This window comes from Adiantum capillus-veneris, chromosome 24 (genome assembly GCF_014529385.1).
Source record: "Adiantum capillus-veneris isolate H3 chromosome 24, ASM1452938v2, whole genome shotgun sequence".
NCBI lineage: Eukaryota > Viridiplantae > Streptophyta > Polypodiopsida > Polypodiales > Pteridaceae > Adiantum > Adiantum capillus-veneris.
In genome coordinates this window covers 23,222,731-23,248,687 of record NC_140954.1, presented here as the reverse complement: position 1 = coordinate 23,248,687, position 25,957 = coordinate 23,222,731, and the positions used below count along the sequence as shown (strand labels likewise).

General features: G+C 42.2%; 1 protein-coding gene across 8 annotated transcripts in view; it reads right to left on the bottom strand.

Annotated features, from left to right (window-relative positions):
• The window catches only part of LOC147426083 (casein kinase 1-like protein 2), a 106,901-nt gene that overhangs the window by 42,701 nt on the left and 38,243 nt on the right, over positions 1–25,957 (bottom strand). For all 8 annotated transcript variants that reach the window (XM_086498774.1, XM_086498775.1, XM_086498773.1 and 5 more), the window contains 4 exons: positions 10,507–10,576; positions 10,275–10,423; positions 10,097–10,192; positions 9,858–9,928 (listed from right to left, as the gene is read on the bottom strand). In XM_086498774.1, coding sequence (XP_086354900.1) covers positions 9,858–9,928; positions 10,097–10,192; positions 10,275–10,423; positions 10,507–10,576 — 386 coding nt within the window. The remainder of the gene's footprint in view (positions 1–9,857; positions 9,929–10,096; positions 10,193–10,274; positions 10,424–10,506; positions 10,577–25,957) is intronic.

The window sequence follows — 25,957 nt, the reverse complement described above, 5'->3', positions numbered from 1 at the left end:
ATGTTCCTCCAAAGACTTGGAGTAGATGATGATATCATCGAAGAACACTCCAGTGAATTTTCGATATGGTCTAAAAATTTTCTCCATCAAACGATTGAACGTAGCTGGTGCATTAGTCAAGCCAAAAGGCATGACTAGATATTCATAAAGACCAAATGTTGTGCGAAACGCGGTCTTTAAGATATCCTCATCCACTATCCTTATTTGATGATAGCCACTCTTAAGGTCAATCCTACTGAAGTAGGTAGAGCCTTGTAGCTTATCAAACAGATCTTCTACCCGAGGTACGGGAAATCTGTTTTTAATAGTGATATGGTTTAGTGCTCGATAGTCCACACACATACGGTATGTACCATCTTTCTTTTGCACTAATAGGACTGGAGAACAAAAGGGAGAGGAACTAGGCCTCACCATCCCTTTGTCTACCAGCTCTTGTACTTGCCTCGTGATCTCCTCTTGTTGAGCTTGTGAGACTCGATAAGGAGGTTTGTTAGGCGGTGAGCTTCCTGGAAGGAGCTCAATACGATGGTCATTATCCCCTCGTTTTGGAGGTAGGTCCATAGGGATATCATCGATGAACACATCTTGGAATCCTTTTAGAAAAGTAGACAAGACTAACTCTTCTTGATTCCTATCATTTTCATTTGATGAAACATTATTAGCTTTTAGAGACTCTTTGACATAAATCATGTACGCAGAAACTGAGCTCTTCATTGATTTATCAAAAGAAAGAGGATTTACAAGTGGAATAGTGCGACCACGCTCACTAGCATCTATATACATGTTCTTTCCCCTGTAGGTGAAGTAAATTCTCCTTTCAGGGAACTTCATGTTGGCAACCATGCGATCAAACCATGGTGCCCCTAGGATAACATCCTGATGTTGGAGGGGAGAGATGAAGAAGTCTTCTTTGTCGACATAGCTTTGGACATGAAGCCTCAACTTCCCAATCAAGGGAGTAACGGAGGCTTGTTGTCCCTTGAAAGTTGCATCAGCTGTTACTATATCTCCCATCTCAAAAGCTTGAATGCCCAACTTGGTGGCCAACTCTATTGATATGAAGTTGAGAGTAGAGCCAAGGTCAAACAAGATGAAGGCATCATGCTCTCTTACCTTTCCCCAAGCATAGGAGAGTGATGATCCTTTGCAATGAGCATCCTCTTTTGGAGCTTCGATGGTGGAAGCCCTAGGAGTCTCATTGCGAGTATTCTTCTTGGGGCAAGAACGATAGCCATGTCCTTGCTCCCCACACTTGAAACACTTATGGTCCTTGCGAAAAGCTTCAAGCTCTTCAGGAGAGAGTTTGTTTTTACCTTTGTAAACTCCCTTCTCCTTGGACCGATTGTTGTTGTTGTTGTTGGAAGTGCCCCTTTGCATCATTTTTATCTTTGTTTTCCATGGGCTTGACATTACGTCTAGCCCCTTGATGGAAATTGATGCGTGAAGCAACCATGGTGTGGTGGATTACTTCGGTAATAGTACCGGGCCGTTGAGAATTGATATATTCGGCCATCTCTTCAGGTAATCCCGCACAGAATTGCTGTCTTTGCTCGGCAAAGTCTATCTTTTGAAAGACAGTAGCTTTGAGATGTAAATCCCAAAACTTATCTACATATTTGTTGATAGACTCATGAGAGAGGAGCTTCAAGCCGCGCCATTCGGTAAGAACTTTATCTTTAGTATCGCTTGGAAGAAATTGCTTCATGATGGAAACTCGTAGAGTTTTCCATGTCTTTGGGGCTTCTCCATTGCCACGAAGGCTAGCCCACCATTGACGAGCTGATTTTTGGAAGTGCATAGCTACATGGCGTAGCTTGGAGGACTCTGTGAAGCCCTCGTCCCCAAAGGCCGCATCAAATTGCTGGATGAAGGCCAACACTTTGTCGGTAGCACCAAAGGTGCCATCGTAGGTGAGAAAAGAGATACTCTTTCCTCCCTCCTTGAACTTCTTTAGCTTTTGTGACCTTCGCCATGCAGGAAATGATTTGCGATGTCCTCCCCTCTTGTATTCTCTAGGAGAATAGCCATAACTTTCATCGGAAGAGAAGGAAGGTGAAGAAGAAGGAGAAGAGGGTGACCTCTTCCTAGCCGTTTTCTTCCTTTGTTTCCTCTCTTGCCTTTGAGAGTGATGAGGAGAAGGACTATGGATTGCTCTTTTCCTCTTGGGAGGAGTAGGCGATCGTCTAGACCGCTTTCTTCGTGGAGCCACATCTTCAGAAGAACTTAGACTTTCATTGCTTTCTTTCTCTTTGGATTCCTCCTCTCGAATGGGAGAGAGTCTTCTTTTGGGGGTCTCTTCAAGAGGCCTCCTAAGCTCTCTCTCCTCTTGGAGAGGAAGGGAAATTCCATAGGCACGAAGTTGTTGAGTAACTTCGGCTTGCAAGGTAGGGTTGCCCATAGCTTGTTGCAACCTAGTCACAAGATAATTCACAAACATGGGAGCATCATCATTAGCACCTTCATGTGCAAAATCAAAGCTATCAATGTTCATTCTACTCTCTTGATTATTGTCAGCCATGTTAACAAAATTTTATGTATGTACTTAGTGTATGCTTTGGCAATTCAAAACCTTAGTTGCCACTCCTCTTAGCCTTTGAAAATCGGCTCTTAAGTATCTACACCCACGGCTCAAAGTGGTTAATTATAGAGAGTAAAGGAGTAGGTCTAACATAGCAGAGTTGCCAAGGGCTAGCTCCTTTCGGACTTCTTATGGCTCAATAATGGTAAAGCCGTAGGTAAGTCTAAAAAGACTCCATTATTAAGTCCAAAGCTCCCGAGGTGTGCACCATCCCCCACATAGTGGGCTTAACAAAACCGGTATTAGATCCCAGTTCCACTTACTCTATTATAATTAACAACATCAACCATTTATAGGCTACTTAAGGACCTCTCTTCTTAAGCAAGAAAAGAGAAACCAAATGCTCTGATACCAATGTAATGGAATTTGCCTATTCAATTTGAGAATAGCGGAATTTAATGAGAGTACTTTCAAGAAATGATTTTGTGAGCATAGCGGGTAGACATAATTGAAGATAGCAACATAATCATAGCAATTAGTTAACTTGGCATAGACAATACTTTTGCAAGAGAGAGAGTTTAGAGAACATGACAACAATTGAGGACCGGATTTATGTGGAGCCGGTCCCCCCTCCAATAGGCATTTGTATTATGATTTCTCCCATAAAGAGAGACTTGTTACAATACAGTCTTTGTGTTCCTTGTGACCTAGGTGATGCCATGAAGATGGAAGGCTTCATGCACCACAAACATAACATAAACTTGAAGAAAGCTTTAGCTATCCCAAGCCTCAGTCCCAAGACCTCAAACACCTTCGAAGGTGGAGAGAGCTAGCAGGGAATGAGGGTAGGGAAGAGGAAGAAGAAACATTTCGTAGGAGAAAGAATTAGTTCCTCACTCATCATACTCTTGTTGCTAGCATACATAATAGCATAGTAATGAAGAAGAAGGAGATGGCAAGCTTAAGCATTGAAGCATGGCTCTTGGTTGGATTTGCACTCCATAGCCAAGAGTGTTGGTGTAGGCTCTCAACCTCTACTTGCTTGGAGAGGGAGCTCTTTGCACTTTGCATATCACACAATGAGAGTGATTGTGAGTGTGTGTGGGTGAGTATACCCCCTAGGCACCCCCCTAGCTTGCTTGGGTCGACCCCCCCTTGTAGCTCATGCCTGAAGCTCATTGGTCCCTTCCAGGCCTAGCCAATCACAAGCAAGAGCCATTACAAGCAACATGGGTAGCCTTGGGACAAGTGTCCCCCTTTCCCCTTTGAGAGAGAGGACTTGATAAATGAAAAATCAATTAGATAATTCAAGTAATTTATCATTGGACCCCTTTGAAGCTTAGCCAATAGGCTTCAAGCAACACATGAAGGTAACATGGGTAGGGGCCTGACATGTGTCCTTGCTGCCTCTTCAAGTTGGGGCTTCCCTTGTGTGTGTGAGTGGGTGTTCTCTCTCTAGCTCCTAGGAAAAGGGCTCGCCCCCCCTCTTGTAGGAATGATTTTGACTTTAGGTGATCAAGCACCTTACTCATCAAGCATGACAAAGCACTTGAACTAGGGGGTGTTCCCACAAGCATCTCAGGCAAGATTCTCAAGGCACCTCAAGTACTTTAATCATGCAGCAAGTCAAGCACCTCAAGCATGGAGCCAGTCAAGCACCTCAAGCATCTTAATCAAGCACCTCAAGCATGAAAAACACCTCAAGCATGACAAGCACCTCGAGCTTGGGCCGGGTTCCCACCTCAAGCTCAGCCCTAGCTTACTTAAGGTCAAAGGACTTTTACACACATTTATTGGAGGTCTTCAATGAAGCTAACCCTAAGGTCTTATGCTCCATTGGTTAGCCTTGCTCTTTGATAGACCATCTCCCTTTTGGGCCCCTTTACCATTGGCCCCGTGTTGAGATAGATCTATAAGCACATACCTATATCTTAACACTTGTTCCCGTTTATTCTCCCACATTAAGTGATCAATTTAATATGAGAAAATCATTTGGGTTAGTTAGATATTAGATTTTATGACAGAATCCTAAACTGTTAGGTGTGAACTAAGCAGCTAGCTGGGATAGCTAAATCAAAAGAGAGATCACAAGAGATCCAGCATCGGTCGCTGGCGGATCTCATCAATCTCCTCCATGATCAGTAGTCTGACCCTGCGTCGTGCATGTCGGGCCAAAGTGATCCGGATCCTCTGATGCAGCCTCCATCGATGCTCTGTAGTCCTCTGCAGTCGTGGGCGTCTGGATCTCCCCATCTCGGTCGCTCGATCGATCAGTGTGCCTCTGGTATAAGGTGACAAACTATGCAGTGGTGGTAGCTCCTCCGGGTGTCTAGTGTCTACTCTAAAGAAGTCTGTGATCTGTCTCTGAGACTGCCTAGCATGTCCTCTCGCCACGGAGGAGTTGCAGCCATTGATACATAAAGCCCGCAAGGATGAGCAAGCTAGGTACATGTGGGTGAGATTGAGCGCAGAGACAAGCAGATATCTTTACATCGCTATTTGCTACTTCCCCCCGAGTACGTCAGTATATCCACCACCCAGAGGACAGTCCCCCTTTTCTATTTTGGATGATGACATATGGGAGTTCTCTAGAGATGGTGATATCATCATTCTAGGGGATTTCAATGCTAGGACTGCCCATCAGTATTTAATGATACTTCAGAGGAGATGCTGAGAGAGCTAGATGTTGCAGAGACGGGCATATCCAGACTATCATAGGATGGGGAATATTCTGAGTGTGGACGACACTTGATAGACATGGGGACTGCACATGGATTTGCCATCTTGAATGGCCTATAGAGATTTCCCGCTACGGGGGGTTTTACATGCTTTCCACACAGACATGGAGCCAGCACAGTGGATTATGTCATGACACAGCCAAGCCTCATCTCTAGTATCCAGGATCTCACGGTTGGACCCAGAGCTGCTGGTGTGGCAATGGATCATGCTCTTGTGTCGTTGACCATTTCTTTCCAGTTTAGTGTAGCACAGGCTACGGGTAGCAGCTCCTACTCGCTACACCTTCACGCGGGAGACGGACTCTGTAAACATAGATGGGATCTACAGACGCCTGTGCACAGAGGAGCCAAGGCAACCTCTGCAGGAGCTTACTACTATACTGACACAGACATTACATGATGCAGTAGCAGAGGCATACCCACACACCCAGCCTGAGCACAGACGCCGTTCTGGGAGCATGCCCCAGAACAGCTGGTATGATGAGGAATGCCGGGAAACTAGAGCTAGACTTCAGAGAGAGGTGCTTTTGGGGGACATCACTGACAGACAGTCACACATTGACTTCCGACGCCTAGTGCGGCGGAAGAAGAGGGCATTTTTGGCTCACCTAGAACAAGATCTATATCAGATATTTCTGAGTCAGGATTCACGTGAGGCATGGCGGCTCTTTCATGAGCACTCCCCCCCCCCCCCCCCCCCGCCAATACCTCTACAGAGTCCTGGGGCCAGTATGCATCATCTCTATATATAGTTCCTGGACAGCCGCCCCTTCCCGACCCCCCGATCCATGCCCACACACATGTGCTTTTTTCACCGTTGAGAAGGTGAAGAAGGCCATTGACAGGATGAGGACTGGGAGAGCATATGATCATGATGGCTTAGTGTCTGAGCATTTCATGCATGCCAAAGACTACTAGCAGAGCTTCCAGCAGTTATGTTTAACCATGCCATGTGTGAGGGCTTGCCTGATACTTGGAGGCTATCTACTATTGTACCTATCTTCAAGTCAGGAGACCCTATGGAGCCTGGGAATTATCGCACTATCATCATTGGACACAAATTGGCACGGTCGTACGCATCCATTCTTGAGCAACAACTGAGTAGATGGGCAGAGAGGGAAGGGATACGCACAGCCGGACAGGCAGGGTTCAGGAGAGGTTTTTCTACTCTTGACCATATCTTGACACTCAGAGTCATCATTGAGGAGGGCAGATCACATGGGAGACGGATCTATTGTAGCACTAGCCTCAAAGGCTGTCGCCCCTTCTCGGTATTTCTTCATTATTAAGCTTCAACAAGTACAATGTCCAAGGGTCCTCTCTCTAGCAACCTCCCAAGCTAATCTACTTGGAGGAGAGGCCCTGGCACACTTTTATAGGCCCATGGCCTTGCTCAAACGTAGTTACATGAAAAGCGATAGTCTAAAAGCATCCTGTACCCCAAAAGCTAGCATCCCATGGGCCGTCCGTATAGCATGCCATGTCAACGTTGTCAGAGCGATTAGCGAAGATCCGTACAGCTCGCCACGTCATCAACCTTTACGCAAGTTTTGGGTTCTTGCTTATTAATAATAATTTTAGGCCCCTCAGCCGCGTTCCATAAGTCTGGAGGGTTATTGTTTTAATTTCTAACCCTTCTGGCCACTCGGATAAGTTTTGTCAGTTGGTAAAACTTCTTCTAGCTTTTTTGCTAGGGTTTAGGCCCCTTGTTGTCCGGCCTTTGTCCTTTAGGCCATGCCATGTCATCACTTTGTGACAGCCCATGTTTATCTAGTTTTTATAGTTTTCCAGTTTGACGCCTTTAGGCCTGCTTTATAAATAGTGATGTACTTGCCCTAAGAATTGGCACCATTTGGGCATTATGAGGGATCTTTCAAGTAAAAGAAATCAGCATCTTTGTGTGTGTGTGTGTGTGTGTGTGTGTGTGTGTGTGTGTGTGTGTGTGTGTGTGTGTGTGTGTGAGAGAGAGAGAGAGAGAGAGAGAGAGAGATATTCTTGTGAGGCCAAAGTCGACGTACAGGACAAATCAGTAAATCTGAAAGTTGCATCCCACTATAGGCATCGTGCCATAAAGGCATAAAAGAAGAAAAGAAAAATTAGCTAGCTTCTAGGATCCTCTTATGACTCATAAGAGGGGTGCAATGACCATATATAAATGGTATGAACGATAGATAGATCTATGAGAGGGATGTCCTCGGTAGTGGATTCTCGAAAATCTTGATAATTGTACACTATACCAAAGACAGAGGAGAGAGAAATTATCAAGGATTTCTAAATTGATGTTCCTTTACCTTAGAGATAGATAGATAAATAGAGAAAGGGGGGAGAGAGAGAGAGAGAGAGAGAGAGAGAGAGAGTTGCCAAGGATCTCTTTCGCCGGGTTCCTTCCCATCAGCATCTTTATTGAAGTTTCTTATCAAAATCCCCCATCTCGGATGTTCTCATCCATGGGTCGTCCTCAGTCTCAACATCCTTGCGTCATGGAGGCTTCTTCGCCGGGTTTGGTTTCTCACCAAAAAGGAGTCGGCTTTGGTGGCAGACACCGTTCATTCTTTCCATGGGCGCACCCTCATTGGCTGGATAGTTGGACAAGCCCCTCCTTGCTCCATCATCAGACAATTCCTCCCATTCACACGCTCTGTTGTATCGGGCCGAAGTTTGAAGCTCTCTTTTCTGGGTAGAGGCTACTTTCTGGCACATTTGTCTACGCTATGGCTCCTATAGTCTCAGGCTATTGTATGGTGGTCCTCACTCCTGGTACCCAGGTTTCACTGTTGCTGAGTTTGAGCGCCGCCACGAGATCCCTCGATTTTCGGTTACCTTCCTTTTCCCTGGCATACAGCTTGACCACCGTGGTCCGGCCATGGCATTTCCACAGCAATGGGGCTTGGTCATCCCAAACTATACAACTTATGACTTGGGTGCCATGCGAGTACAGGTATGTGCCACAGGCTCCCCAGAGTTTTAGAATTCCTTTTAGGTGATGTCAGATGGAAAGGTTGACTCATCGTTCAGACCAATGTCTTTGGTGCAATAAGTTTGGAAACATGGCACGTGAGTGTCTGCCCCACTTTATGTCGTCCTCAACGTTAGCTACAACGTGCTAGACTTTGATCACCACCCCCACCACCTCAGAGCCCCATTGATGCCTGGCAGCCACCGCCATATCTTTCACTGTCAGTAGTCTGTTCCTCAGCACTGTCCTGTCTCTCCTCCAACCCCTCCACAGGCAGCTTTCCCACTTCCTGCTTCCTTCATAGGGCTCAGCCACCCCACCCAGTCCCCCCTCCCTCCCTAGCGCTCCGCTTCTACCACGCGGGAGCCTGCCCCCACCATTGCTGACCCTCCCCCTTCACCCCCACGTTCGAGTCCCCTACCCCATCGAGAGCTGGACCCCTCTTTTGTTATGGACACAACCTTCCCTCCATTGCCGATCATCGCACACCCTCTGTTCACTCTCGCTCTGCCTCCTCCACCTCCTAGACCCACACCAATTCGTCGTGATCCTTGCCCCTGCTCCATCTCCTTTGCCACTTATCCCTACCCCCACCTCATTGGTGCCAGTTTTACGCATCCCTCTGACTGGGTCCTCCATTGCGTTGAGCAGCGGTGATGGTCTTACCCTACTCCATGTGCAAGTATACTTGTTGTACAGGTCGAGCTCACCTCGTTGGTGGGCAATTCTCAGCATCCTAGGCTATCTTTCTATTTTCCTTCTACAGGGAAGCAGTCTTGGACAGGTGAGAGACTATCACAGCCTTTGTTGAACAGCATGCTCATCCCGCCATTCGCTCATGGCTGGGTGTTCTAAATTCTCCAAGAGGACCTTTTTCCTGCACGTTTTGCCTGATTGCACAAGTGCGCTCAACTGGTCGGATGAGTTGCAATGCTTTTGTCTCCTTGTTTTCCTCACTGTACATCAGGCATGGAAGTTGTCCCCGAGAGTGCAGGAGTGGAGTAGTCGATCTATTGCAAAAGCACTCTCATGTCTCACAATGATGTCATTGATAGCAGATCGTTCCTTTTGGCTTGGCTTCTGGAGAAGCCTCTTCCACCAGACAGGGATATGATGGCAGATGCAGACGTGCCTCCTAGGAGGAGGCAAAGAGAGGTCGCGACTAGCTTTGTGGCTGGGGTCTTCAACCCCAAGGTTCACTCTCAGATCCCTACCGACAGAGAAATGTGGTGCATCAAAAGAGGTGCTGTTGCAAGCCTTTGATGGCTGAGTCCGAAACAAATACAATGCCTTCAGAACATAGCAGAAGGAGAACACATACTAATGAAAATTTTAAGAGCAAAGAGTTTAAAATATGTCAAAAGCAGCATAAGGAAGAAAAAGAGGAAGTGCTGAAATGACAAGAGCATAGGAAATTAAACTTCCACTATATAAGGAGCAGAAAAAGTGTGAAGTCCTCTTTTCTGATTGGATAAAGAGTTGCCACCGTAAACAAGAGCAAGCTTAAACTCTAATTCCAAGCTAAACAAGAATAAAAAGAATATGTTGGTAAACCAGGGAATCTAAATGGCCCTACGTTTCCTTTTCCTAGACTGTCACAATGTAAGAGCATATAAGCTACATATAAATGTTCGTTTACACTGACCTGTAAGAAATATGTGAGTGTGACAAGGGATCTCTGTATTTCTTGGCAAGCCCATAGTCGATCAAATAAACCTGCATTCAACAAGCTAGTGAGAGATTGTTACTTTGACATAACTCAAACTTGAAACATGCAGAATGGTTCTGTTGCAACCTAATATCTGTTTTGAACGTTCTCAAAGTTTGCAATTAGACAATCAAATTCTGCCTAGATAATAATATAGTCAGTTTAAGAACCCATACCTGGTTTGCTCTGTCACCGGTCCCCATCAGGAAATTTTCTGGTTTAATGTCACGATGGAGAAGGCTCTTTGAATGCACATACTCTATCCTATTGAGCTACATGAAGAAGTGTAAGATTAAATTCTCTCTACCTATTCAAACTATTTAAAGTTTTTCCATGAGGCAGAGCATTTCAAACCATTTGATCTGCAAGCATCAGCACCGTCTTGAGGGAAAACTTCCTATTGCAAAATATAAAAAGATCCTCCAAACTTGGTCCCAATAAGTCAAGCACCAATACATTAAAATTCGCCACTGCTCCTGTCCACCTGACACTTGGAATCCCCACTGCGAACACAAACTAACATGTATTCAAAAGCTCTTCCCATATGAATACTGACCATCCCAACAGAAGATAATAAAGCACCTACTTCCTCCCTGAAGAACTTTGTAAATATCAGCTTCATAAAAGACCTGTGGATGTTGAGCTTTGGCAGTTTCCTATTATTGAAATAACAAGAGCGCTTGATTAGCATACTTCAACATAGCTAACAAAATCCAAATCAAGCAAACAAAAAGGAAAACTGAATTACAAATCCAGCCGTTTAGTTACATTCCTATCTTGGTTGCCAAAAAAGGCGAGCATAGAAATAAAATATAAAAAATTCCAGATGTACTGGGAGTTTGAGCTGCAAAGTATTATCACACACGACACTTGAAAATAAAGTAACAATGCCATGTTCTACTCTTGCTTCTCAATGTTGGATGCTTGAATTCTTTGATGACGTTGTTGCACGCATTTTGAGAACCCCGTTTTTTGTAAAAATTGTACATAGGGGCTTGAGATATAATTTCATTAGAGTGTTTGAACATGTTTTTGTGGGTTTTTATGATTGCTTTAGCAAGCACATGTACATGGAGTGCAAGTCACTAGTGTAGCATCAGCTGTCAGGTTACTGTATATGCCCATAAGTGTTTGAAGTGCCACTTGTATATAACTAAAACTAATGTAAAAACTTAAAAAATTCCGCCAAAGTTCGGAAAATTGCAGGTTTTGGGTCGTTTGGGCTTCTCCATGCTTTTGAATGCAGTTTTTGCTCTCGCCTTGCCTTCTCTACGTGTAGTCGTATCAAAGCAGCTCTCTATTCGCATCAATTTTGCATGTAGCGGCGTGCAGATTCAACTTTGGTCATCTTCAGCTTTCTCGCCATTCATTTTTCAAGCTTTCTTCCAAGCTTTAAGTGCCCCAATTGGAGTTGTTCTCTTCAGGTTACGACTAGTTCTCTGCATGGTTATGGCTATGGCAGCCTAGTGGCAAATTTTGTGTAGACAGATTGGGAGGGCATTTATCTATGAATTGTGGAATTGATGTTGAAGTTGTGGGTTTTTGATGTTCAATTGTGAAAGGGGAGGCCCTTGTCTTCATATGCATTGGTCACCTGTGTTGTAAATCCATGCTTTGACAGGGTTTTGTTCCTATGTGCTATGGTCCTTTGGGTGGGCGTGTGCTTGTAAGTTCCCAAGGGTGCATAGGCCTTTTGGTTGGGGTTTACTAAGAGTGGTTTTGGTTTACATTTTGGTGCTGAGGTTGAAGTTTTAACGCTCTTGAGCTATAAAGCTATAGAGGTGTCCCACTTTTCCTTTTGCCCAACAATGTGTAAACAACCAACAAATTTTTTGCAAATGGCATTTTTTTTGTCTTCTTGCCTTGCGCAATGACCTTCGCCTAAGATAGATTCTCACTCCAGTGAATTTTATGGATACTAAGGAACGTTGCTATTGTTTAGTGTTCTAGTTTTGATGGTTACACTTTGTTTCAAAGATCTCTGTATCAACCCCTATATGACAACCTTGTCACCAAGGGCTTAGATTCTTGGAGGTAGGGTTGCAAGAACGCACACAGCTTAACGATGGAGGAGAATATCAAGGCACACAATAGAGAATGTATTACTCAGTGTGCAAATACAAAATAAGTTAGCCCTACAGAGATGGGGTATATACAAAGCACGAGGGGGAAACCTCCTAGTGAGGGGTAAAAGTGCCCAGGCAGTCCTAAGTGTGTTCACACACATCACTACCATTTACATAGTCAAAAATCCCCCCTTAGAGTGATGCGATGAACGAGAGTTGGCACACAGAGTATAGTGAAGTTCCATGCTCTATGGGCATGCTCAGTCCACATAGGGAAGCAAGCCCAAACCTTAGCGAATAGCTTCGAATCCCTCACCATGCAATGCCTTTGTGAATAGGTCTGCAAGGTTATCCCGTGTCCTGCGTCGGCACGTACGCCAAGCTGATTTCTCTAGCTAAGAATCTCTCCTTTACATAGTGATAATGCCCTTCAATGTGCTTTGTGCGAGCATGAAAGACTGGGTCCTCACAACTGCCAATGCACTCTGACTCTCAATGTAGAAATGCCATACTCCTCGCCAACTCCCAAATCAGCCACGAGGCATCTAAGCCATGAACACTCAATCGTAGCAGTGAAAGCTACCCTGTACTCAACCTCATAACTAGAGACGGCCACAATAGGTTGCTTCTTGCCTAACAAGATACGCATAAACTGCCAAGCGTGACACAAAAACTACTCGTGGGCACCTAAGGGAGACCCTAGCAAAAAAATACATTGAAGCCCTAGTAATTGGGAAATCGGGCCTTCAAAAGAGGTAGACAGTAGCCTCAAAATTTTAGGCTCTGAAAATTATGCGCGTCAGTGCGAGCACGGGAATGAAATGGGGTCCTTAGAATAGTGATCCTAAGGTCGGGATTATTTTTAATAAGGCCTCAAGGTCAGCTAATTAAACTAAGATTAATTATTTATGCCCGGGCCAAATGCTCGGACAAGTGCGAAGAGGTGATGCAAGAGCAATGTCAGTACGACATTATGGCCGAGAGCATCTGATGTTTTCATAAGTAGCATTCATGTGACCTGAGTTATTTGCATATTTTAATAATGGCCTAGTGAACTTTTAAAGTCAAAAGTTGAATGGTTTTAAAGTTATAAAGTTAGTGTGCCAAGTGGCACACTTACCCATGCAAGAGTCACTCCTCTTCACACACTCTCGTGCTTCTAGCACCCCCCTCTTCCTATAAGCTATAAGAGAGCATCCCCTGTCTCACTTGAGAGGTTGGCAGTGCACCTACCCCCCCAAATGTGAGTAGCTTGAGAGCAACCCCTTGGACGCTAAGTTGCATTATTCGTTATTCGAGAGACGTATAATACGCGAATAATGGGCCTATTATTCGTTTATCTAAATTATATGGCCGTATTGTACGGTGCCACATCAGCATAAACGGCGAATCGTATAACTTCTTGATTTTTCGATCGAAAAACTTTTCGAACGAAAGTATTTTCGATCAAAAATTATAACGATCGAATATGTTAATATATATAGCAACACGCGAAAGGCCTCATACCAGCTTTCAAAGTCAGTGTTTTCCATGTGAGTACTCTCACCAAACGATCAAAAAATGTAATTTGTAAAAAAATAAAACAATTTGAATGCAATAAAAATTAAAATTCAATAGAATTTTAAGTTTTGTGATTCAAATATATGAATTTGTTTTGAAAAACTTAGTAAATAGTTGAAAGTTTGTATTTTGTGAAGAGTTTAATCTCTCACCTGATACAAACTGTAATTATAAGAATCACTTGTCAATGTGTTCAATTAATTGACACTTGGAAGTGACTAATAAAAAAAAAGTAACATATTATCGTTGTGTGTAGAGTGTACTCACATGAGATATTTAGTTTAAAAATATAATTACATAAAAATTAATTTTATGTAATTTAAAGTTCGATTTTGATGTGTAGAGATTTTCTCTCACTTCAAAATGAATATAATGAAACAAAATTATATTTTTACGTTTTGTGTAGAGCTATTCACACTGCTATGCTCTCACTAGAGTAAAAATTTAGGAAAAACATGTCCAAAAATAATGATATTCTCTTATCTTTATTTGGACTGCAAAATCTACCATACTGTGTGAGAGCATACATATGCTCGCATTGTAGATAGATAATCGCTTAAAAATCTATGGTAAAGTGTAAGAACTTTTTGTTCGCACTTTACATAGATACGATAATTATCAAGTATTGTAAGTGATTATCGTTTTGACATTTAAAAATGTCACTTATAGCTCTTGTATGTATAGTAATTTATAATGATAATCATTTTAATACTTGATTTAATTGTAATTATTGATTATCGTAATGTGTTAAAGATACAAGCTTGCACTTCAGATAAATCGATGCAATTTATATGTAATCCAATGGTATTGTTTTTTATTATTGTATTTTTGTTCAATCATTGTTTTTAATTATTTTAATTTCGTTCAATCATTGTTAGTTAAATTAATTTAATGTTTTAATTGATTTTGATTATGAAAATGATCATTGACTTTGTTTTTACTAGCAAACTATTTTTGTGCATCATGGTGAAAGGACAAGAGTGGAGTTATGTGCATGAGTTGAAAGCTGGGAGAACTACATCTCGACTTAAATGTAAATCTTGTGGCCACGAGTTCAGTGGTAATGTAACCAGAATTAAAAAGCATTTGTTTAAAGTCCCTGGCAATGTTGAAAAGTGCGGGGCACCACCAAAAGATATTCATGAAAAATTTGTCATGTATTCTCGCAAAGTAAAGTTGATTCTTGCAGCTAAACATAAAGGTGATGTTTCTAAAGATATTCATGCGAATATTGAACCATCTGTATGCAATGAGGCAACAGAAGAGGTGTGTACCACTCAAGTAAATGATCAAAGTTCTCAATTGAACCCTCTTCATGGACATGCTTCTACATCAGGAGGAGTTCCTAGCACAAGCAAATCCAGCAGAGCGTCATCCAATGGACAGACAATGCCTGCAGCATTAAGTAAACAATGGTTGCTTGAGTTGCATTTAAAATGGACACAAGTATTTGTTGCGTGTGGCATATCATTCAATGTTATGCGCAATCCAATATTTCAAGATGCTTTGATGAGTACAGCCAAAAAAGGATTTGTGCTTCCTGACTATAACAAGATGCGAACTGAATATCTTGATAAAGTCAAAGACAGTACTGAAGCCATTTTCAAACGCACAGTCCTAGAGTTTGTTCCAGCATATGGATGCACCATAGCATTGGATGGATGGACTAACTGTCAAAAAAAACCTTTAATCAATGTAATGCTTATTAACCCTAGAGGGGCTATGTTCGTGGAAGCAATTGACAGCTCATTGAGAGAGAAGAATATCACCTACCTAGCAGGGGTGTATGAGCGTGCAATTGCAAAGGCAGGTGGACCAAAGAATGTGACTGCTATTGTCACAGATAATGCGGCCAACTACAAAGGAGCAGGAAGAGCTATTCAAGTCAAGTATCCGGAGATTTCTTGGGTACCATGTGCAGCTCACATTTTAAATTTTCTTTTAAAAGATATTGGTAAAATGGCATGTGTGAAGCAAACTTTATTGAATGCAAATCATGTGGTGAAATTCATTAATTTGCTACGGCATACTATGTTCTTGCTGCTTTGCAAGAGTTGAAGCCTGCATTGATGGAAACCTTAGCAGACAGAAGATGGGATGGATGGCTCAGCAAGTATCCAAGTTATCAGGAAGCAGCTGGTCGATGTGCACAAATAGTAAACTCGCCAGTCTTTTGGCGTAATGTAGAAAGAATAGTAACTGTGTCTAAGCCATTTGTAGATCTTTTGAGAGCAGTTGACACAGATTCTTTTATTTTTGGTCGGGTCTACTGGTATATGTCAGAGGCTATACGCAAGCTAAGAGAAAATGTAAGTTTTGGTGCAAAGGATAAAGCTACCATGATTACAATTATTAACAAGCGTTGGGTGCAGTTGCATACGCCATTGCATGGTGCGGCTTTTGTATTGGATCCTAAGTTTCAAATGCATCAGCAATCTGCCAACAAAGAAGTTATGTCCGACTTCAAAACAGTGTGCTCCCAACTCTTAGGGCACGAAGATTGAAAAACAGCTTTTCATCAGCGAGTAGATTATGCCAACAGAACTGGTATGTTTCAGGATCCGTGGCATATAGATGCCATTGGCAAAACAAGTGCACCTTTATGGTGGAAGGAGTATGGTGGAGAGAAAGTGGAGTTGCAACACATTGGAGTTAGAGTTTTATCAGTAGCTGCATCAAGTGGAAGTTGTGAACGAAATTGGTCAGCATTCGACTTTGTGCACACGAAAAAGCGAAACAGACTTCATACTAAACAGGTTGCTGATTTGGTGTATGTTTTTTGGAATATGAGACTTATTTATAAGCCTCAAAACATTACAACTAGAGCCGCTCAAAAGCAATATGGAGTCTTCCAAACGCATGGAGCTATTTCTGCAGAAGTTGATGATGAAGATGATATGGAATGGGAGATAGTTTCAGAATGCTCAGATATGGACGAAGTAGATGATATGGTTGCAGTTTTTGAAGATGGAGATGATTTGTGAGAGTACCATTGTAATACTTAACAAGTTTTTGCATATGATGAAAGAAAGTGGTATCTCGTTGTCGTTCACATCAAAACCTCTCTTTCTCTCTCTCATACGCACATATTTACTCACACAAATATAAATTGCCGATAATATCTTGTCGAATAACAATTACATAAAGTCGATGTAGGTTTGAAATTACAACAAGGTTCTGGGAAATTACTCAATCGAAAAGAGTTTGATATAATTTTGAGATTACAAAAAGCTTGTGACTTATGAGTTTGATAGATTTGCTATAAGCTGGTCTATGGTAAAATCTGTAATTCCTAGCTCAGGGGATGGTTGAGCACCATCTTTATGCTTTATGTGAAGTGGTAGTATCATCTGGCAAAGGTCCATACAATGATTCATATCGTTGAAGCTTTGCTTGTGCATCACTTAACTCTATTTCAAGCTCAAGAATACGGCCACGAAGCATGTCCGGTGTTTCTCCTTGGCTGGCAAGGTCTTGTCCTTGGCTGGCTAATTCAGTCAGTGTTTCTGACTCTCCAGGAAGTAAAACCATAGGACGCTTGCGAGGAGGCATTGGATTATTTGCATTGCGTGCTGCCACCTTTTCTGCAATGCGTCCACGTCCAACGCCAGCGGTGCTTGGACGATCTGACCAATCCACTCTCTTCAGCAAAACATATCGAACATAGCATTGTTGGATAAAGTAAATTGCTACTTGGTTGTTGTTTGGTAGGCATCTCTCTTGTCGTATAAACCTTTGCAGCAATACACGTGTCAGTCTTTTATGTTGCAAATCAAAGAGCTTTAACGGAGCTGTATCTTTTGCATTGCCACTTATTTGAAATAGTTGATGGCGTACAAAGTGATTAGGGCAAAGCTTTTTGCACTCTTTAAGGGTTAGTGGTTCGCCCTGCAGCTCAGATTCATCTTCTTCAATGTTCGCAATAGTAGAAAGATCTACTTGTCCACATCTAACTTGTTCTTCTTTAAAAATTGTCTTAGCTTCAACGTGGTTGAGTTCTTCTTCCATATCTACATATTAGGTGAACATGTCATTACTTTTAAATACCCATTCAATTAATTTGACATTGGACAGTATATCAAATGACAAACATAGATATTTTGTTCAATTAAACATACAATTAAATCTGACACCAAAAGTAAAACAATGATGAAATCATGAGACTTGTGTTTTCATTAATCATCAACTGGTCGTAAGCCAGTTGTCATTACAATGTTGTAACCCACTCTATGGGCACCATTTAAACATAAGGAGAGGTCAAAAGCGTTAGGCCGGGTTTTGGGGTTTAGGCGCTTGCCGGTTTCAAGATGAGCAAGTACATTACTCAAAAAATGTCTCTTGCTTTGTTCTTGGGGCTCTGGTAAGCACTTCAAAATGCGTTTACATGTATGACACATGGAATAAATATCCATAGCTTTGGTCCAGGAGAGAGGATTACTAGATATACATTCGGGGGCTGCCCATGGATAATCTCTCTCATATTGTTTTCTAGTTTCTATCTGCATATCACGTAGAGGAGGAAAACCGGTTGTGGTATTTGTTTTGGTGCATGAACCCCAATCCACAATGCCGGCATAAACACCTTTTTCGTCAAAATGCAGCATCATATTCCGAGAGTGTAGATCATTGTGGAGGTAGTTATGCGAATGTATATACTTTAGAGTTTGGAGGAGAGCATTGATGATCTGCAAAATATTCTCCTGGAATAGCTCTATTGTTCTTGCAATGAGTACATAATCGCGGATGACAGGTTGGCTCCGTCTGCAGTGCATTCTTTGATCCATTGCTCCACATAGCCGCCATTCCAAAATCGTGAAATGAACATTGGTCGCTCCATGTGGCGCACCATGGCAAGAGGGTAGATAATACCTCGATGTGAAATATCCAGAATTGTTGCTTCGTCTTTAACCTGTTGCTCCATGGTGGGCCCATGTAAGTGTACTTTGAACACTTTTGCAGCATACACTTGATCTTTGAAAGCCGGATGTGTGACACCCACACGCTTCACATGTGCCCATCTTCCCTCTCCTAGCTGTGGAGCTTGGATATTGAAGACGGCTGTGTCGGGTAAAAGGTGTAAAATAGGTGGTAGTTGAGAGAGGTCTAATGTAGCAACGGATGAGTTACAGGCTCTGTTCTAAGAATGATTTCTGGTTCAACAGCAGCTTCAGAAGAGCTGACTTCCACTCTTGCACGCTTTGCTGCTCTTTCTAACTTTTCCTTGCTCTTGAACTCCGTGTAAAGCTGTTGCACAAGATGTATGCGCTCAACTATATTTGGCAAGGAAGTAATTGCAGGATTTTTCAGTTCTTGAAAGGTTTTCATGATCTGTCCAATGGTTTGTTTGACCATGTTTACTAAAGCACCTGATGTCAGGAGGGCTATGTCAAAAATAGCTGGTGCAAACTCTGCCTGGAGCTGCTCAAACACAGACTTGATTAGAGTCTCTGAAAGCTGATAAAAATGCTCCGGAGCAACAAGGTTTAAACAACGCCTGATCTCTGCCTCTGACGAGTAATGGAAGTGTCTCAAAATCACTTCGGAGACGAACTTTCGTTGATGTTTCGCTAGCTTCGTGTCTGCCATATCTGTATGACAAAATTATAAATTAAGAATCTTACGAAATGATTGTACACCATAGTAACATAGTTATTATATAATGAGTGTTAACCTTATATATATATTAAATGATGATTCAAATATATTAAACAATACTAAATTATTGCAAATTAAAGAGAAAATCTTATGATTACAAACCACATTGTGCGAATCGACCATGAAAATTAATTTACAGAGAGAGAGAGAGAGAGAGAGAGAGAGAGAGAGAGAGAGAGAGAGAGAGAAACAGGCCAGGAGTGTGAGATGCTCTCAGCACAAGAACTGGACCCTGCTATGTGCAGAAGTGTGAGATGATGAAAGAAATTACATCTAAAGGGTTGGACAATCATATATGTGAACACCTTAGCTAGTGTGAGATATTCTCAGCACAAGTCCTGGATGCTGTTGTAAAATAGATTGATAGTTTTTATCAATCTAATCCCTGATAAAGTGTGTGGAACTCACAACACAACTATCAGCGGATAATTTAACAATTGCAGATGTAAGTTACCTATCGTATGTGTTTACGTCCAAAACAACACCAAGTCATTTAATGATGAAAAATAATGTTCTTTTTGAATATGAAACACACGAGTAACCAGTATGTCACATTAAGATGAAGAGGGCATGAAAATATGCATCTCTTCACTCTTAATATAACGAGTGGTAACGCTTGTGTTTCTATGTAACACATATGACAAAAAAACTTAATCTAAAATTGTAAATTTTATAAGCTATTTCTATGGAGTGTGTGGCACGCACAACACAACCATCAGCAAACAGCTCAACAATCTCAAATGTACATTAATTGTTGTATATATCTACGTTCAGAGTAACACCAAGTCATCTGCTGATGAACAATGATGTTACTACAGAAATAGAAGCACAAAAATAACGAAAGTCGTATTAAGATGAAGAGGGCATAAAGTATGCATCTCTACACTCTTAAAATGACGAACGTTAATTTTTGTGCTTCTATGTAGAATAATCAATAATGATTTACTTTAAGATTGTAAATTTTATAGGCCACTCTGAAGTGAGAGGTGTAGCATCATGCCTACTACACTCCACGAGTCGACCTCTAATCCTAACTCATCTCTATGGTGAGAGATATACTACTACACCATACGAGTGAGAATCTAAATTTACCCTAAGCCTTCCCTGGAGTGAGTTATATAACTACACACCACGGGAAAGGAAACTATATTCTATACACCTCTGGAGTGAGCCATATGGCTACACACCACGAAGTGGCCTACGACCTGCAAGCCAACTTTGTGGTGAGAGCCGAAACTACTGCACCACACAAGTCTGGCACAACACAAAAAAAAAGTTAATATTTATTGAAAATTTAAAAAATATACCTGAAAACCGCTGTAAATCGAAGACGCTGTCTCTATCTGGCAAACTCTCAGAAGCTCCAAGCTCTCTAAACTCCAAGAAAGTCCACAATGCTTTTCGATCGAATACGGTGACGATTGTATATATATACATTTTTTCAATCGATATATTTTTCGATCGAAATACTTTTCGATCGAAAAATATATCGATCGAAAAATGTTTTATACGGCTATTCGGTAATTATTCGGAGATACAGCGTATATTGACATTTTATACGTATAATTTTTGTTATACGGGCATATAAATGCAACGCAGCTTGGACGTATGTGGTAGCTTTGAGCTCCCATAGTCTAGAACAAGGGCTCTCACAGCCATCGCCATGTTCTTTAGAAGTCTTGTCGCGAAAAGTTGCAGCCTACGCTCTCCTTCTCGAGTGTGGTGGCTGTAAATTCTCTGTTTTCAGCCCCTAATCACCTCTACTAGGGTGAATTTCAGCAAAGCATTCACAGAATCTCATTCTTCTCTACCTACCCTACCCTACGTATATGCAAAGTTTGGTGCAATTCCATTGCGAAAAAGGCCTCCATTTCGGCATTGGAACATGCTCAGGTAACAATTTCAGGTTATGTGCAGAATATTACAGCAAGCATATGTCTGTGCGTTTTGCGTGCAAAAAAATCTAATATCTGACATCATACTCTACCACCATAACTTGCCTTCAAAATTTTCTTATACGTGACATCAATCAAAAAATGTCCTCTTAAACTTCTAGTGTGTGCCTCATTGATTACTTGCATCCTTGCTTGCATGGACACATCTCCTAACACTCCATCAATGCACAATCTGTATAAAGATCCAACTATGATTGTAAATTTTAGACTTCTCATGATGAGGGCCTTCTTACTAGATTGAGGCAAGTCTTTTGATATTCCACCATGCAACTCTGGATCTATCTTTTTAATTGCCATTGTCTAAAATAATTCAGCATCCATTGGTTCATCTCTTAAGGACATCGATGAGATACCTTCTGTACTTTTGGATAGGACGTCCGTACAGTTTTGCCATGCTTATGAAAGATCTTGAAATCAAATACTAGCAAGAACATCAACCATTTGATTAATCTTCTTTCAATGACGACCTTATTAATCAAATAAAGCAAAGCATGATGATTAACATTGAAATGAAATAGCTTCCCTAATAAATGATGTATGAACTTCATGGTGCCTCTCTTTATGTGATTGAATACTCTCTCTGCCTTACTAAACCTCCGACTCGCAAAGTACACCTGGTAGTCAATTACTCCAACGGGTTGAGCCACAATAGCCCCGTCACCCTACCAGAATCATCTACATGAACATGAAAAATGAACCTCCGACTCGCAAAGTACACCTGGTAATCAATTATTCCATCGAGGTTGAGCTAGAATAGCCCCATCACCTTGTCAGAAGCATCTACATGAACATGAAAAATGACATTCCAATCTGGCTGATGCAAATCGACCTGGTAGTGATGGCTACTTTCAAAGACTGACAAGCAGCTTCACATTCGGACAACCATACAAACTTAACTCCTTTTTAGGTCAATTCATATTATGGAATAGTTGTCGTTGCGAATATATGAATAAACCTCCGATAAAAATTGAAATAACCCAGAAATGAGCTAAGTTCAGATACATTTGTTGGTGCTTTGCAAGAATTCACTAAAGATTTCCATCATACATCGTTGATAGATTGTTCGAGCATTGCACACACCAAATGGCAAAATGATTATACCCATTGTACCCATCTAGAAAGCTGTACATTTCATGTCTGGCTATCTCATCCAACATTATGTCTGTAAAGCGTAGCATGAATGGGTCTTTAATTGTTTGAGCGTTCGATTTCCTCTAGTCAACACATACCCTCAGTTTCCGATTCTTCTTTGAAACTACCACAATCTGAAACAAGCAGTCATTGTTGGCCACTTCAATGATGAAACCCACCTTCAAAAGGTTATCAATTTCTTCTTTAACCTTCTTTGCATGATTTGGGCTCATACACTATCTCTGGAATCAGACTGGTCAGACATCTGGTTACAGTGGTATCCGATGTTGGCATACTTCTGGGTCGATACCTTTCAGATTCGTATGCTCCCACACAAACACATCTTTATACTTTTGGAATAATTGCATGGCTTACTCTTTGACCTCCGTCTTCAAATGTTTATTAATCATTATAACCTTAGGACCTGACTCCAATTCCAGGTTTCATTCTTCTCTTTTTTGATTGTCTGGTAGTACCAGTTTGGTGTCCAATCTCCTTTCTTTCTAACCAAGAACTCTCTCTCTCTCTCTCTCTCTCTCTCTCTCTCTCTCTCTCTCTCTCTCTCTCTCTCTCTCTCTCTCTCTCTGTGTGTGTGTGTGTGTGTGTGTGTGTGTGTGTGTGTGTGTGTACAAATGCCCACTCGTTGTAAGGGTTATCTAAACTGGTTGAATCCTCTCTTCCTTCCACTGGTATCCTAGTGTGTTCATGTGCGTGCTCTGTATCAACTCCATCTGGTCTGGTTGTTGATATATATTCCTCCGGTGCTTCTCAAGGTGTCGCCACATCCTCGTCTTCTTACATCCTACCATCTTTCCCCTTGATTTGTGTCACCAAGAGGTGTATTTTTCATGTTGCCTTCCATAAATAAGTACTAGATATTTTTATTTATTTTTATTTTACTTGTTTCGCCCGGAGCCCTTGAAAAGGTGCAAGTGGAGATTGCATGGCCAGTGTGAAACGGCTGTGAGGCGGCCAAACAGGTTTCTCACATCTGGAGTCTAGGTCGGTCGGTCTGGGACTGGTTGGGCCAGTTAACACTGAATTCTGATGACGTATGGAAGCCTGTGTGCGCCAAATGAAGTCTGGGCCACTCGGAAAGTCACTTATAACTTTATAAGTCAGTGGGAACTAGAGAATTAACTCAAAGGGGCAAATTGGACACTTGGCAAGAGGAGAGCTGCCTGCAGGACACCTCAGCAAGAGGAGGTGCCCAAGAGAGAGGGGGCTGATTTTTTACTCATAAGTGACCTACAGTGTGTGTGTCAATAGTGGGTGCAAGTCTACAGCTTTAATGGAAAGCTTGCCTTCTCCTCTGTCTCATGTAGCGCGATGATTTTCTCTCGTGCATCTCTCTCTCCCCTTTGGCACATATGGTAATGCCCCACTAGTTGGGCTACTCAGATGAACATGTACAGTTATGGGGGTTTACGCGCGTTTGCCAAGGCAAGAGCCTTCTGAACACGAACCGGATTAGCTAATTGCTAATCCCCCACAGGTACGCACAGCCATCGTGAAAGATTGCGAGTTTGAAGAGTTTTCTCGCGTGAAAACTCGTCCAATTCACAGGGGAACTGTCCCATTGTGTGCGGGAACCCTTGGGACACGCGTAGGCGTGTTTGCTCCGCTAAAAACGATCCGAAACGGGGAATTACAAACTGCTGTGTTTTTCTACAGGTTTAGGGTTTCGCACCTAAACTGCAAGGGAACACCGGGGGAGCCTCGTGAGAGCCTTGGGATGCGTGTACACGCTTTTGGGCACCCAACAGTGAAAAACAGAGAATTACAGCCCGCTGCATTTCTGTGACAGCTCACCATGAAGCTTCCAGATAGCGAGGGAATTCGTCCTAGACAGGTGCTTTTGACCTACACGGGTTTTCGCGCCGTTATGCTGCCGAAATCAGGTCGAAAACCTGCGTTTTCAACCCTCGCCAGGTTTGGACAGCTTTGTGAAAGCTTGTACTAAGTGGTCGAATCGTCTACCTTAATTTGTATAAAGAAATACCGAAAGGGGCGCCAGTCTTTGGGGCCTACATGGTGTCGGTCTCATGTGCGCAGTGACATTCTAGTCGCTGGACGCAACTGTGTTCTCTTCCCTTCTCAATGCTCTGTGTAAAGTTAACAGGTAATTGAAATAGTACCGTCCTCTACGTTGTACAGGCCGGTTATAATTTGATTCAATAAAATTTTCAAGGTATTGTTTTCATTGTTTCTCCGCACTCTACTAATTTAATAGAACTGCATTCAGATCTATTTTGGCTACTGGAAAGATGCTCATTGACGCTAACATTCTTTCTATCTTTTTGGTCCCATATTTCGTGCATAACTTCTTTGGTCACATTGCTATTTTCCAACTTCTAGTATTTCTCTTAACCTGTATTCTTATGTTGAGTCCTTAGATGGTCAATCTTTGGCCCACATAATCATAGATGGCTCATGCACCCCTTAGCCACAGCCTTCCTAAGATTATATTGTACACACCTTGGACATCGAGAACCATAAAGCTGGTTTTGAACTTCGAAGATCCAACCTTGATCTGAAGGTTTTCAATTAGACCTCCTGCTTGCACAATTCTTTGATTTGCCATTCTTATTTGGAAAGGTGCAAGCTTCATTTCAGTTCTCCCTAATTTTTGTCTAACATGTTCGCCGAGTATTTGACTCCAACACCTCCATCCAAAATGACTCCTGACAGTGGCTCTCACTGTTGTCTCACCTTGTAGTCAATTTGAATGACGAGTACTTTGGCATCATTAATATCAGATCATGCTGCTGCCATCACTTCAGGTTCCTTCTCCCTTTGCTTTCTTATGAACTTAGCAGCTTCAGCATGTCATTTAGTTCAATGGACAAATTCTGAATCCTTTCACATGCTTTGACATATATTTCGTCTTGCTCAATTCCAAAACTGCTATCTGAACTTGAGGACCTTCCCTCTAGAAAGTTGCTTTCACGTTGCCATGCCTTAGCTGGCCTTCTATGTCTCCTTACTGATGGATCCTTGAGTGGGTATTCAGATTGTTTCTTTCGAACATTTTTTGAGCCCAGTTTCTTTCTTTAAGCTTCGGCTAAGTCAATCTTAACTTGGCACACTTCCTTCTCACGATGCTCCATAGATCCTTTTGCTAGTTTTTCAGTTGCTGCCTCCTTAGCACACTTCTTACTGAATTCAAAAGCTAGGATTTCCACTCTCACAGCTTTTGAAGCTATCGTCGAAAGCCTTTATATGGTTCTAGCCTCTAAGCATTCTAGCTTCTCTTGCTTCCTTCGCTCTGAGTTGCCAGCACCCTTTGCTCCTACCACTCATCCGCTTCCTTGGCTTTTCCCTTAGCCTTCCAAACAACCCTTTGTTTCTTCCACTTCTGAGCCTCTTTGCTTTGCTTCATTTCATTGGTTGGCTCGTCTAATAATTCTTCAATGACAATGCCAACGCTCCTAGTCATCACGCGCACTGGTATTGGCTCTGCCACCTTTGCCTCGGCCACTTTAGCTTTTAAATTGTCTTGACATTGCGCTGCAAAGTGTAGTACTCTCCACACGTGTGGCAGCTGAAATTATGTTTGGTAAAGTCAGCTCTACCTCTACCCCAACCAAAAAAATTCTAGCATCGTTCTCTTCCAGCCATATTGCTGGAACTCGCTCTATTGCCGATGTTTTCAGGTAGCTTCTCCTAG